The 14,178-nt window shown below is 46.8% G+C and overlaps 1 protein-coding gene across 2 annotated transcripts in view; it reads right to left on the bottom strand.

The window, feature by feature from the left end:
• The window catches only part of LOC144770907 (uncharacterized), a 191,184-nt gene that overhangs the window by 142,078 nt on the left and 34,928 nt on the right, over positions 1 to 14,178 (bottom strand). For both annotated transcript variants that reach the window (XM_078655704.1, XM_078655703.1), the window contains exon 2: positions 5,075 to 5,201. In XM_078655704.1, coding sequence (XP_078511830.1) covers positions 5,075 to 5,201 — 127 coding nt within the window. The remainder of the gene's footprint in view (positions 1 to 5,074; positions 5,202 to 14,178) is intronic.

Here is a 14,178-nt window from a genome sequence, read left to right as displayed (position 1 = left end):
GAATCACTGACCAGATGACAGAAAACGCTAAGGAATGTGTGGAATTCCTCTCACCAAGGCCCTAGGAGATACTTCTTCTTTTTTTTCTCCTTTAACATTAGTTCTCGAAACTCCTCCCAGTTTCACTGGGGAGGAGTCCGAGCCCTAAAAACGAACGCTAAGCTGTGATTAAAAGCGTGACAAAAAGTGAAAAGAATCACATGCGGTGAACCGGGTCAGGAACAATGTGGAAGAAAGGAAGAAATGTGTACAGGAAGATGTGTGTAAACTCAAGGTGGGTAAAAACAAACAGTGCACCGGGAACGTGGTGAGAGGTAAAATAAAGCAAAAAGTGCTTAGGCGGGTGCGTCATGAAAAGATAAACGCCAAACTGTGTTCAAAACGTGTCTGGGTGCACGGAAAAATAGACGGATAATCAAACAGTCAGTCGGATCGACAAACGGTGCAAGATGTAAAAAAACGTGCATAGGGGTGCGTGTGAGACATAAGTTGGGTAACAGCTAAATAAAAAACGGGGTCGAAGCGTGATAGAAGAATGAAAAAAAACGTGGTTAAACGGAGTCAAGGCTCTCTGAAGGTAGAGACGAGTTACATTCCGATTAAGAAAGGTGAAATCTCTCGGGGAGTGAAGGCTCCCCCCCCAGGGGTCCAGAAACATATCTTGTGGCGGCAGGCTGATGTGTACCAGTCAGGGAACTCACCAGAGGCTAGTCGTTTTTCAGGGGGCATCTCTAAGATGCCCTCTGAGTGCATTTTTCATTAAATACCACACTGGCATCAGTGTGGGTTTAATGTGCTGAGATGTTTGATACCAAACTTCTCAGTTTTCAGTGTAGCCATTATGCTATGGTGCTGTTGAGTTCGTAATGACAAATTCCAGCACCATATAATCTTAATGGCAGCACTGCACTTACAATGTCCTAGAATGGGCTTAGGCACTGTTGGGGTAAGAGCTCATGCACCTGTACCCTCACCGCTGATATAGGGCACCCAGCTAGATGGTGACTGGTCTATGCAAGGGCAGTGGGTTGTAGGCATGGCACACAGGGATGGCTGCCATGTCCACTCTTCCCTTTGTTTAGCACCACAACATGCAGCCTGCAATGGCAGTGTGTGTGTATAAAGATACAGGGCCTCTAAGAGCGGAACAATACGTGCTGCAGCCCTTAGAGGTCTTCCCTGGTCAAAGTGTCCTGGGTACCTGTGGTATTATTTACCAGGGGCTGACCTGTGGCCAGAGATGCCAATTGGGTTTGGGTACAGTTTTGGGGGAAAGAACACAGGCCCTGGGAACCTGACTGGCAGGGACCCATGTCACATCAAGTCAAAAGTGCATCAGTAGTCTGGCAAAAAGTGTGGGGTGGGGGGGTGGGAGGGTACTGCATCAGAATCCCAGCTTCTCACAGTATCATTAACACCACTCTCACATAGAGGGGAGGAACATGATGCATCGCCACATCGTCACGCGCAAGTCAACTGAGAAGTAATCCATGCAGTAGCATGAACACCATTCTCACATAGAGGGAAGGGACGGTACATGATGCATCACCACATCGTCCTATGCAAGTCTACCTAGAGGAAGTGACCCATGCAATAGCATTAACATCATTCTCACATATGAGGTACAGGGCTCGAAAAATCCACTCACCCACTGGCATTGTCGAGCAAGAATTACTCAGGACGAGCTATTTTTAGGGACTAATCGCCCTTTCTGGCAAGTTTCAAACCCTCTAACTTCAGGGAAGACAAACTGACTTTTGACCTCTGTCTCTGAAGAGAGCAAATGTGACAAGATAACAAGATTCAAAAACCATCTTTATTGCTCACACAGTGTAAGACCAAAAAATATGCCATTAAATCTTGTTATCTTTTCACATTTGCTGGTTTTTTAGAGACAGGGGTCAAAAGTCAGCTTATCTAATTACATTTATTTTTCTTTCTGTGACTTAAGTTAGAGGATTTTGTAAAAATTGAAAGCATGGTGAATTAAAGGCTGTAAGATGTCAAATATATTTCACTGGTTATGACGACATATTTTTGTAATTCTGTGGTAAAAAAAAAATCGTTTTATAGGATCAAAACAAATCACTTGACTTAGTGATTTGCAAATTTTTTATATTTTTACTGAACCCCAATTTCCAAAATTTGTTTATGCGCTAATTTTAGTAAAACTACATGTCAGTGGGAACGTTTTGTGGCCATTTCGATGGAAAATATGCTATTTGTAAATGACAATGCACTAGCACATCATGCTTTGGCAACATTTATGAAATGTGAGTTTTTAAACATGAACTGGGAAGTATTACTGCTCAAGCCCAGATAACAATGCTATTAGTGAACTAAGAGGCAAGCCAGGAATTGTGTGTACCCTATCTATGTATGGGCTTGATTCTTGTTGTACATGGAGCAAACATTTAGTCTGGTAAATAAAGCGTTTTTATGTACAGCAGAAATAGTGAACTTATGTGATAATAAAGAAAAAGGCAGCTCCATAAGACAAAATATTTGCCTAGAATCACACAATTTGAGACCAGTTCACGGGTCAAGTACATTACAGTTAGGTCGCGTAGATTATTAAAGTTACTAGACCTGTAGGTCTAGTAAAACTTTTACGACTTTAAAAGCCTTGAGGGAGGTACACGGCGGTTCACCACATCGCCACGCGTAAGTGTGCATTGGAAATGTCAATGAGTTACCAGTAAGATTTTCTGGGGGAAAAACATCCCATTTTCAATAACCCGGAATGAGGGCATATTGGATTTTGCCAGAGTCTCAGGAGCCACAATCAATCTTAGATTATGACAGGTTATACAACAGAAAACCCATTTGTAAGCGGATTTCTCCCATGCAGTGTTGAATATATGTCATTTTGCAGCTGGCGTGTCTGAATATGGATTCGGACAACGGTCGTGAGGAGGCTGCAATTCCGCCGTAAAGGCTTACCCCTCTGACTACATATAATAGCAGTTGCACAGCAAGGATACAGATTGGAAAACTGCACCCCATATGCCCGTAAAACAACCAAGTTTGATTTAATTAAAGCATTCGAAATAGTGGTGGACGATAAGACGGTGGTCTTCCTTGAGAATCTTGTTGACCAACATAAGTGGAGGGGGAATAAGAACCCTGTAGCGATCGTAACAGAACTAGAAGCAGCTGGAGCGTTAAGAAGCCCAGGAATGATTTTATAATGCTATGTTCAAACTATTCTGAACCACCCCAGGGATACTAGGAGGACATTTTCGGGGGTTGTTATTGAGAGAGAACGGTTGATTCAGTTTGTCCTGAAGAAGGTGGCCTATAATAATACAAGTGCCACCGAAACACGTCGACATACTCATTGATGTTACATCCAAGGATTTGACCCGGTGTTTAACCTCTGAGCTGCGGCGGCTATTCTGCCGCAGTGCTAAGGGGAGGGGGGGGCCGCGCGGCGCTCGCGTACTAGTGACGGAACCTCTCCGTCATGGCCCTCGGGTGAGCTGTGCTTATGACGGTGAGGTTCTGAAAATCTGGATTCGTATAAAAGTTATGGACTCGAGAAATAAAACTGTCGAAATATGATGAATTTGGTATCAAAAGACCGAGAATGACGAGTACATCATGTACATGAATTTTCGGTGTGTTCGAGTGACGATTTCACCTCGAAATCATCATTTACATTCTGAACCCTTGGCTCCCATTTACATGTTGCCCTTTACATAGGCCTTAATCCAGTTGAATTTGATTCCACAAGGACACATACTCCTTAATCGACTTCTCCTTGACCTCAGTACAAGTTAGAACCATTGCCCCAGGCCGAACTCGTTAGGTCAGTTCCCTCCCAGTAGCCGAGCAAGATAGCATCTAGGCTCAACCAGCCATAAAACCATTTCAGCGCGCACACCTGCCATATCTCGCTCACATCTTTTCTCCACTCCTTTTTTTCACTTGCTTTATGATGGGGAGGTGACCGTTTTTATTGGGGGTCCAGCGATATCTGATGAAATGTTGGGCCTTGCCGGATGATTTGTTATGGGCAGCACGACGTGAAATATGTACATGTCATCATGACTCTGCTTTTCTTTTGTAACCAGTAACTATAAATGACATACCACGAATTCGAAGAATGTTTTGCCCAAGGCCGAATATCATGTATAAAGAGAGAAGCCTGACTTCGTGAAAGTGTGCAGTCTCCTGAGAATATACCCGTATTGTACTTCTAGGACCCTGTTACCTTGGTTGCAGCCAATAAACTAATCTTTGACTTCACCTAGAAGACTCTGAGTTTCTGTAGGTCTGAATCAGGAAGAACCCGAGGTCTCTGGGTGTTGATTCCCTGACACCGCTGGGTTACCGGTTCTTAAAAACCCAGTACCTCAACGGAACGGTTCCATCGCGGCCCGCCCGCCTAAAAGAACGCTCAGCGCAGGCGCGGCGAGCGGGCCGTGACGGAACCGTTCCGTCACCAGCACAGCCCACCCGAGGCTTGTGACGGAACGGTTCCGTCACGAGCACGCAAGGGGTTAATAGACAAATTGATTAATAGACACCCGTAACATATTGTTATGAATTTGACATGGAGTAACGCATTTATGATGTTTTTATGATTACACAGTGTCTTTTGTGGTTCTCTATTTTTTTAATGTTTTTTTAACTGATATACAGATGTGTTTTTGTCTAATGAATGTTATGAATTTACTCACGAGTTTTTTTAACTTTGTTTTATATCATATGCAACTTTATTAAAAATGTGTTTACCTTTACACATCAGTTTTTCAACTGTGTTGCTCTATATAATTGACTGTGGGGATCCCAACTGGCCGTGACTGGTGACATTGTAGCTGGCGTGGATGTTTTGGTTGGATTGAAAGGTGTATAAGATAGGGTACAGAGTAATAGATATTACTGATTTCAGTGTGGTGTAACTTTCCCCAGGAGAAATCTGTTTTCTTAAATAAGTGTCTGAATAAGTGGCTTGGAAACATGATGACACAGCTACATCACAGGAAGGGGCAGATATTTTTTAAATAGAGATACAGATGCCCACCTGGTATTCGTCACAAGATCAACAATAAAAGTGGTAAAAATTTACCCAGAGTGCTCACTGCTTGGTGGATTTCATACATCACATTCTTGTAAAGGTCTTTCTGCCACTGGTGTAAGAGCTTCCACTCATCTTCGGAGAAACAGGCAGCAACATCACTGAATGAAACTGGAGCCTGAAACAGCAACATTTTCATCATGTTATTTTACCAAACTACAAGGGAAAGTTCAGGCGAATAAAACTTAAACAGTTTGAGATTAAATAAAAAGAAATACAAATGATGTTACTCATTCCCTGCACTGAGAAACAAAAACAAGCAATTCACCGGCTGTATGCCTGCTCCCCAAGGAACTGTTAGAAATGATGGTCTCAAGTTGGCAGGTTGCTACCCTGTCCAAGTAGGAACCCTTCTTCCTAGTCCGAAAAAGGGAGTTACACTTCTGAAATAACCCCTGCTCCCCCCTTTGGTAGCTTGGCACGAGCAGTCCGGCTTATCTCCGGGGCAGTGTGTAAAGCATTTGCACTTAACAATAATACAGTGAAAACACTACACTCCAGGAGGAGGAGACAGATTTGTGTGAGGCAGCCACCGTCCAGTCAGGTGCAATTGACAACTCCTACTACTCTAAATGCAGCCAGGTCTATTCAGCCTGGCTATGGGTCACCAAGGAAGGCAGGGCACACCTCAACCCCCATCTTGTGCCGGTTTAGCGTGAATGCACATCCCTGCCCCTGTCGCTCTCGAAGACTGAAAAAATCAGCTTGGGTGAACACGCTCTTGGAGACATCAGCTGTGCACGCGTACGGCTAGACTCGCGGCGTTATCACAACGCCTGCTCTCACCATATGCGTGCACATCTGACAGCGCCCGGACATGCCATGTGCACGCTCACGGCGTCTCTTTGAGACAGCCGATGTGCACACTCATGGGTCCGCTAACAGTATGGGCGGCGGCAACTTCAGCATGGAGGCTGCTGCAGCTCAGGGTTGTTCCCATTTCAATTAGCCTGCTCTGTTGTCGATCACGGTCCGTTACACGCTGCCTTGATGTACCCCACACGCGAACATTTCCGCATATGGTGAGCACCAGCACGCATGTGCACTTTCGATTTAGGATCATCCCTTTATTTGTGGTTTTCAATTAAGTGCCAAAATGGAGCTTTTTTATATTTAGTTCAGTGTCCCTCTTATGTTTATAAAAAATTACCAAAATATGCACACGAGGAAACGCTTTACTCCCAAAACGAATTTCTACGATACAGCATAGATGGATTTGTTAAAGACGCATCGATACAGCCAATAGCTTTGACTTTTATCTGGTAAATCTTAGAAAGCCGTATTTTTTACACTCCCTGTGATTTCATCAATGGGCAAAGACTTATGTGACGTCATCATTAAGCTAAATAGTGTTTTTCAAACATTAAAATTCCTACGTTTTATCGGATACGGACAGCTGTCAAGTATAAAATTCCTCCTGCAGAGTGAAGTCCTTCTTCCACATCTGCTGGCGTTTTATAAAAAAATAAAATTAAAAAGAAGTTGTGAAGTAGCAAGCTGCCAGGCCAAATCAGTTGGACAACAGTGTTTCAATTGTATGTATATAGCGCTTAGAGCCCCTGACGAGGCATTGAATGTCAATAGCAGGTTCAAAAACAATGCACAAAAACAGCTAATGTTTGTTTAGGTATGGGTATATGCTGTGTTTGAGCATCAAATGTAATTCATGTGTAAGAAAACGGGAATTAATGTGTGCAATGTTTCCTTTACACAAATCTCTTGTGTAGTGTACTTCTACATTTTTTGCATTTACAGTTGCAAGAGCAAGCCTAATGTGCGCTTAATTAAGGTGCTAAACGAGTACAAATACCATTACCTCCCGAAATAAGGTGGCACTTGAAAGAGGCTCTATAGGTTACAAAAACGTTAGGGTGTTACTAAGAGTGTAAAGGTGCAAAGTTTCGCAGATGCAAAAAAAAAATTTAAAGTGAATTTTGCCCTCGGCACTCTTACCCACCCACCCACATTACGCCTCCCCCGAGTTTGGCGTCTTAGGGACACGTTATTACACAGAGTTGACGTTGTGGAACACATACAGGGCACCATTAGCGACTACCTCTCTCATAACGCTAACCCAGAGACTAACACCTGCGACCCAGTGGGCTGCCATGAAGGCGGTGGTTAGGGGTGAGTTTATTGCCCTCTCAACGGCTGATAATAGAGAGCGCCAACGCAAACGCGATGAACTCAAACAACGCGTCCGAGAATGAGAACATATGCACCAGAGGACGGGAGCCCCAAGAGTGTGGCGACAACTTATCAACTGACAGCACTTGATCAGGACCGCGCAGAGTTTGCGGCCCTGAGACTGCGACACGCTTACTATACTGGGGGTGATAGGTGCGGCCGCCTGCTGCTGGCTAACAGGTTATGGGAGACACGTCAGCAACAAAGGGTTAAAGAGATTGTCCGGCCTGATGGGACTTGCGTCTCGGAGGACGCTGACATAGCGGAGGCCTTCCGCGCCTTTTATGCCATTCTTTACGCTGGCAGTCAGTTAGACAGTTCCGAGGGAGCCTCCTTTTTGGACTCTGTTACTCTACCCACTTTGACAGACCCTCAGGCGGAATATCTAGAGAGAAACATTCACACAGAAGAGGTCATCACTGCTATTTCCCGACTCAAATTGGGGAAAGCACCAGGGCCGGATGGCTTTTCCGCTATCTTTTTTTTTTGCGCAGTGCTCGCCCCGATCCTTACCCGATCTATTGCAGTCATCCCGAAACCCAGGAAAGATAAGACTAAATGCGGGGCTTACCGCTAGATATCCCTATTGAATGTGGACCTTAAATTGTGCACTGGGATCCTGGCGGCCCGACTGGCCCCTCATCTGCCCGGACTTATGGATCCAGATCAGGCAGGTTTTATCCCTGAATGCCAGACAACAGATAACACTAAACGAATTCTCTACCTTATAGAGAAAGCCACCCGGGTGCCTGGGGAATATATGATGCTGGCGATAGATGCCGAAAAGGCATTCGATCGCGTCCACTGGCCCTATTTGGAGCAGGTACTGGAGAGAGTGGGGATCGGGGACAAATTCCGCACCTTTATTTTTAATTGCTACAAGTTACCTACAGCCGTGGTTAGGGTGAACGGCTACAGCTCTGCCAGTTTTAACATCGAGAGGGACACGAGGCAAGAGGGCCCATTATCGCCCCTTCCCTTCGCCTTATACATGGAACCTCTGGCGCAGAAAATACGACAAAATCAGGCAATCACGGGGATCAAATTTGGTGGTTATATCCACAACATCAGCCTCTACGCAGATGATGTACTGATCTCGCTAGATACCCAAAAGACAGCCTTGCCGGCGTGTATGACGGATCTAGATGCCTTCGCCGGGTTAACGGCTTCAAAATGAAGGCAGATAAGTCGATAGCCTTGGATCTCTCATTGTCTCCCCCCACACGATCTTATTTGCAGAATCTGTTTCCCATTCAATGGGCAACGGACAATTCCATATCTAGGGATCCAATTGGCCTCTTTACTCCTCAATATAGTCGCCACTAACTACGCCACACTCCGCGAGAAAATTCGAGGAGAGATCAACCGGTGGAGACATTATCCCCTCTCCTGGTTAGGCCGGAAAGCGGCGGTCAAAATTACTATTTTACCTCAGATCCTTTACGTCTTCCATGCCCTCCCGCTACGACCACCCGCTGGGTGGATCCGGCAGACACAATCTGAGCTAGCCCAATTTATCTGGCATGGCCGAAAACCTAGAATGCGGGGAGTGTTGGTCACGCTTGCCCCAGAGATGGGAGGTTTGGGGGTTCCCGATCTACACAAGTATTACCAAGCCTCGCAATTGCGAAGCCTGGTCGCATGGAGCAAATGGGAGTCAGAGAAACACTGGCTCTTTCAAGACCAGGCGGTGATGGCACGACCTCTGCAGGAAAACCCTTTTCTCCGCAAACCCCACAGGCCCCCTAACCTGTACGCCTCGCACATGACGCGGGTTCCCCTAGAGGTGTGGGGCGCCACTAGCATCGCACACGGCCTCACGACCTTCCCCTCTCCACTCACTCCGTTAGTTGATAATCCTGACGGGAGCAGTGGGGACGGCTTTTGCCCATTGGAGGCCGGTAGGTTGTCGCGTCTTATTTCATATATATGGAGCTGAGGGGGTTGTTCCCTTTTCCCAATTCAAACAGGAGTATGGCCTTCCAGAGATCGAGCGGTTACGCTATCTACAAGTTAGGCACAGGGCACTGCATCCGCAGATACGCGCAATCGCGGATGGAAGCCTCCTCCCATACGAGCGATGGCTCATCTCCCGCATGTCCCATGCTAAACTAATTTCTGACCTCTATAAGATGCTACAAGCTACGCAGACACAAATGCATAACCCACGCAGGGAGTGGTGGGAGAGGGAGTTAGGTAGGACTCTTAGCCACAAAGAATGGGAGGGGATCTACTACAGGACCCGACATTTTGCATACCACATGGGGCTCACGGAGACGTTCACGAAAGTAGTGACATACTGTTACTATACCCCAGAACGGCTACATGCGATGGACCGCAGTCGAGAGGCGACCTGTTGGCATGGCTGTGGCCAGGTTGGCAATCTAATGCACTTGTTGTGGGACTGTGTACAGATCCAACCCTACTGGGTGCAAGTGCTGGATGAAATAGACAAACACTTCGAGACGGAACTCCCGCGTTTTCTGGCTTATTTCCTATTAGGTCTTCCTAACCACTAACCTACCCCTTACCATCCCGCAGAGGAAGACAAATGGCTATTGCACTGGGCTCTCCGGTACAAAACATACTCACACATTGGCCCACTACCACCACACCTTCCTTTGTCGGTTGGCTACACCGGTTGTGGCATGTGCTTGGAATGGAGAAACTATCTCTCACTATGGCGGGGGAGGGAAACAAATATGAGGATCTATGGCAACCATTTATGTCACTTTTGACCACCGAATTCAGGGAAATCACATGCCCGCGATATCTGAGATTATTGAGACTTACGGAACCAAAGAAGGCAGACTGTTAAATTGAGCATAGCAGCGGAGGTACCGTTGGGTGGAGAGACTGGGGGGGGGGGATTAGGGGCAGAAAGGGAGCACTGGACGGGTGGGAGGAGGGGGGGCTCTGGGGAGAGGGGAGGTTGTTTTTTTTTAAGTTCCATTGTTTCTTTTTCATCCTTTTTACACCATGTACGAGCACTTGACTGATTGCACCTTGAACTGGGAACCCAAGACTATAATGGACTTTTACTTGATTGTATGTCTTGCTATTGAAGGTTCATAGCTAAAATGTACATGGAGATGTTTATCTGTCCTTCCTATCTGATCTCAATAAAAAGTTAAACCATAAAGTGAATTTTGTCTCGATATGCTGTTTTACTATTATTTGCAACAATTTAAAATTTCCTGTACTCCCTTTCTGTTTAATAAAGGCTGTACTCGAGCTAGAGTATCCAACAATGTAGTACCATGTGGTAGGCTGGGTTCCTGACCGGCTCAGCTGCAGTTTGTCTGCTTTTACTGCTGGCCGATTCACTGGAGACATTTAGAGGGATTTTCATTCCTGCTCTTTCTGTGCCAGGCTTCTTGTGCTGGGTGTCATATCAGGCGATTCCTCCAGGTGGCGCTCTACTCCAGCGATAGTCGATTGAATCATCAGTCGCGCAGCTCCTTTGCGTTGCTGGTGGGTTCTTCAGATTGCCCCTGGGGGCGGGGGACAGCATTTGCAATGCAATAGGTATCACAGTTGTGAGAGCTTGAGCTATTGGCATTGTAAATGGCAATGCCTTTTCTTTACGTGTTGGTTTTTAAAACATAAATAAAAGGCATTGTCATTTACAACAACAATTGCTTAAACTCCTGCAAATGCGAGACCTATTGCATTGCAAATGCTTGTTTTTCATACCCGTTGACCGCAGCGCGAATTCCGTGCGGCATTTTAATTAGTGGGCCATCCCCCGCACACGCCAACCGTCACGTGGGACGGCCGGGGGCTGTCCTCAGCATGGAACGGGTTAATATATTAGGGCCTTTGGTGGTTATATCACTGAAAACATAAGATTAAAAAAAATATTATTGTCTGTGGGTGCTCGTGGAAGACAATTTCTATGGACTGGAATCAAGAGAATGCTATAATCTGGTATTTTACTGACCTCTGCTGGTCGTTCTCTATCAAGACAGTTAAATAGAGGCAGTTGCCAGAAAAATAAAAAAGAAAGCACTAAACAGAAAGCAATTCTGGTATTTTACTGACCTCTACTGGTTGTTTTCTATCAAGACAGGTAAATAGAGGCAGTTGAACAGATAAAAGTCCCTAAGCGATCCGCCTGCCCCTGACCCGATATCGGCCACCCGTGCCTGGGTCCCCCTGAGTATCATTCCAAGCTCTTGGAAGAACCTATCACTCTAGAAGAATTAACTAGTGCTCTAAAAGACCTTCTACTAGACAAAACACCAGGGACTGACGGGCTCCCAGTCTCATTCTATCGCGCCTTCCTGCCGCAACTGCAACCATATCTCTTAAGCCTCTTAAACTCCTTCACGGATTCAGACAGGCCTTCCCCGGACATGGCAATGGCAGAAATAGCCCTCATCCCAAAACCTGAAAAAGACCACACGCTATGCTCTTCCTTACGCCCCATTGTCCTGTTAAATACTGAGCACAAACTCTACACCAAAATCCTTGCAGAACAGCTTAGCCCACACTTGCCCAATATCATTGAACCGGACCAGGTGGGTTTATCCAACGCCAGAGAGCGGACAATGTGCGCCGAGTAGCGCACCTTGATGGGAAGGCTCCGCACTGGAAGATACCGGCCTGCCGGCTCTCACTCGTCGCTGAAAAAGCGCTTGATCGGGTGGACTGGGTATTTCTCCGTGCCGTTCTACAGATGGTAGGTCTGGGTCCGCAGATGACGGCGCGCATTATGGCTCCTTATATTTCGCCGCTCGCCAGAGTACGGGTAAATGGTCAACTTACGCAGCCTATCTCCATCCGCAGGGGTACCAGGCAGGGCTGCCCCCTGTCACCTCTATTGTACGCACTTGTAGTGGAGCCACTCGCCATTATGATACGCCGGTCCCCTGATATTCTTGGTATTGCCTTCGGGGCATCGAACATAAGATTGCCCTCTTTGCAGACAATTTACTTCTCACTTTATCTGATCCATTGCACTCGCTTCCAGCGGTACATACGCTGCTCCAGACTTACGAGCAAGCCTCAGGGCTTAAAATCAACCACACGAAATCATGGGCCCTTAATCTTACGCCCCCGGCCGAGGAGATTGCGACCCTGCAGGCTCTTGTTCCCTATCAATGGGCAACCAGCTCTGTAAGAGATCTTGGTCTCAATCTAGCGCCAGACTTAGCTACTTGGTACCAAGCTAATTGGCAGGAATACAAAAATTCAGTCATCGCCGACCTGCACGCATGGAAAGCTTTGCCACTCTCTTGGTTAGGACGCCTCAACAAAGAAAAAATGTCCATGCTACCGAAGATTCTTTACCTATTTCAAACTTTGCTGACGCCCATCCCAGAGCACAAAATCCAGGGGCTACAGCGTGAACTGCCCGCATTCATATGAGGCGGTAAGAGACCGCGTTTTTCTCGTAAAATTTTAATGCCCCCACGGGACAAGGGAGGGCTGGCTTGCCCTAATCTGATAGAATACTATTGGGCGTCTCATCTTCACTTTATCCCGGAGTGGGGAGCAAGGGAGAGTGAGAAGGTGTGGTTCCACATGGATCGGGCGGTCACCAGTCGCCCTCTTTGAGATCACGCTTGGTTGCCTCAGGAAGCGCGCCATCGTAGAGCCTACATGGCGGTTACTACTAAAACGTTACTCGAGATTTGGGACAAAGTGGCAGTCCGCAGGGGCCTCACCTCCTTCCCGTCCCCGCATACTCCCATTGCGCGCAACCCGCAGTTTACCCCCCACCCAATTTTGTAAATTGGACGGACAAAGATTGTAGAATGATACGCGGCATATTTGTGGGGAATGACCTTAAAACCTTTGCTCAATGCAAGCAAGTATTTTGTCTAACAGAGAAGTACAGTTTTCAATATATCCAGCTCCGACACTGGATACAGGGCTCCTCTTTGGCGCATGCGGCCAAGCGAACTTTCACACCGTTTGAGCAGCTGGCACGTACCTTCGGCACCTCGAAGGGACTAATCTCTCGCATATACCAGGTTCTCCAGCACTCACAGCGTTCGGACCCTCATCCATATCAGCAGCGGTGGCAGTCCATTTCCGATGCCGAAATTGCCTCTTCTCAATGGGCGCGTCTCTGGCGCGAAATCCCAAAAACGTTCCATAGCATTCCCCAGCAAGAATCTGCCTACAAGGTAATGACTCAATAGTACTATACTCCCCCTCAACTTCAAAAAATGTTCCCCAATGCGTCCCCCATATGTTGGCACTGCACTCAAGCACTGGGGGATTTTATACACATTTGGTGGGCGTGCCCTCTCCTGACTTCCGATTGGAAAGAAGTCCTCAGCCAAATTAAACAGGTGCTTGGATACCCACTGTCTGAAGATCTGCTCACGATCATTCCTGCCTTATGCCGGTGAACCTGCGAGCTATGACCCGCCGTGATCGGCATCTCAGCCTCCATATGCTGGGTGCTGCAAAACAGACTGTTGCCCTCTACTGGATGAAAGCAGAAACGCATTCCATAAACATGGGGTTCACCTGCTTATGGCACACAGTGGCAGTGGAGCTGCTCATGGCGCGCCTTCAACTTCGGGACACCAAATTCAGGAAACTGTGGAAACCATTGGTAGACCAATTGGGACGACTGGAAAACGTTAGATTACAGCCACCAAGACTCCGAGCCCTACAGCTTTTTAACGATGCAGTCCACCCCACTGACCCAGAAGGTTTTTGGAACTTCCCCAACTGACTACAATGCGCACCATCCCCATACACTCTTCATGACCTAGGCACTCTGTCTTCTGACGCTTAGACCATTCTTGCCGACCTCAGCCCTGCTTCACATGCTGTTAGAGATAGTCCCTGTTGTAGCTGGAGCTGCACCCTCCAGTAATGTTCATAATCAGGAAGGGGAAAGGATCACTTGTCCTGCTTAAACCATGGTTTTGCAGGTCGAGGGG

This window comes from Lissotriton helveticus, chromosome 7 (genome assembly GCF_964261635.1).
Source record: "Lissotriton helveticus chromosome 7, aLisHel1.1, whole genome shotgun sequence".
NCBI lineage: Eukaryota > Metazoa > Chordata > Amphibia > Caudata > Salamandridae > Lissotriton > Lissotriton helveticus.
Note: the sequence above shows the minus strand (reverse complement) of the source record. Positions and strands in the feature narration are given on the sequence as shown.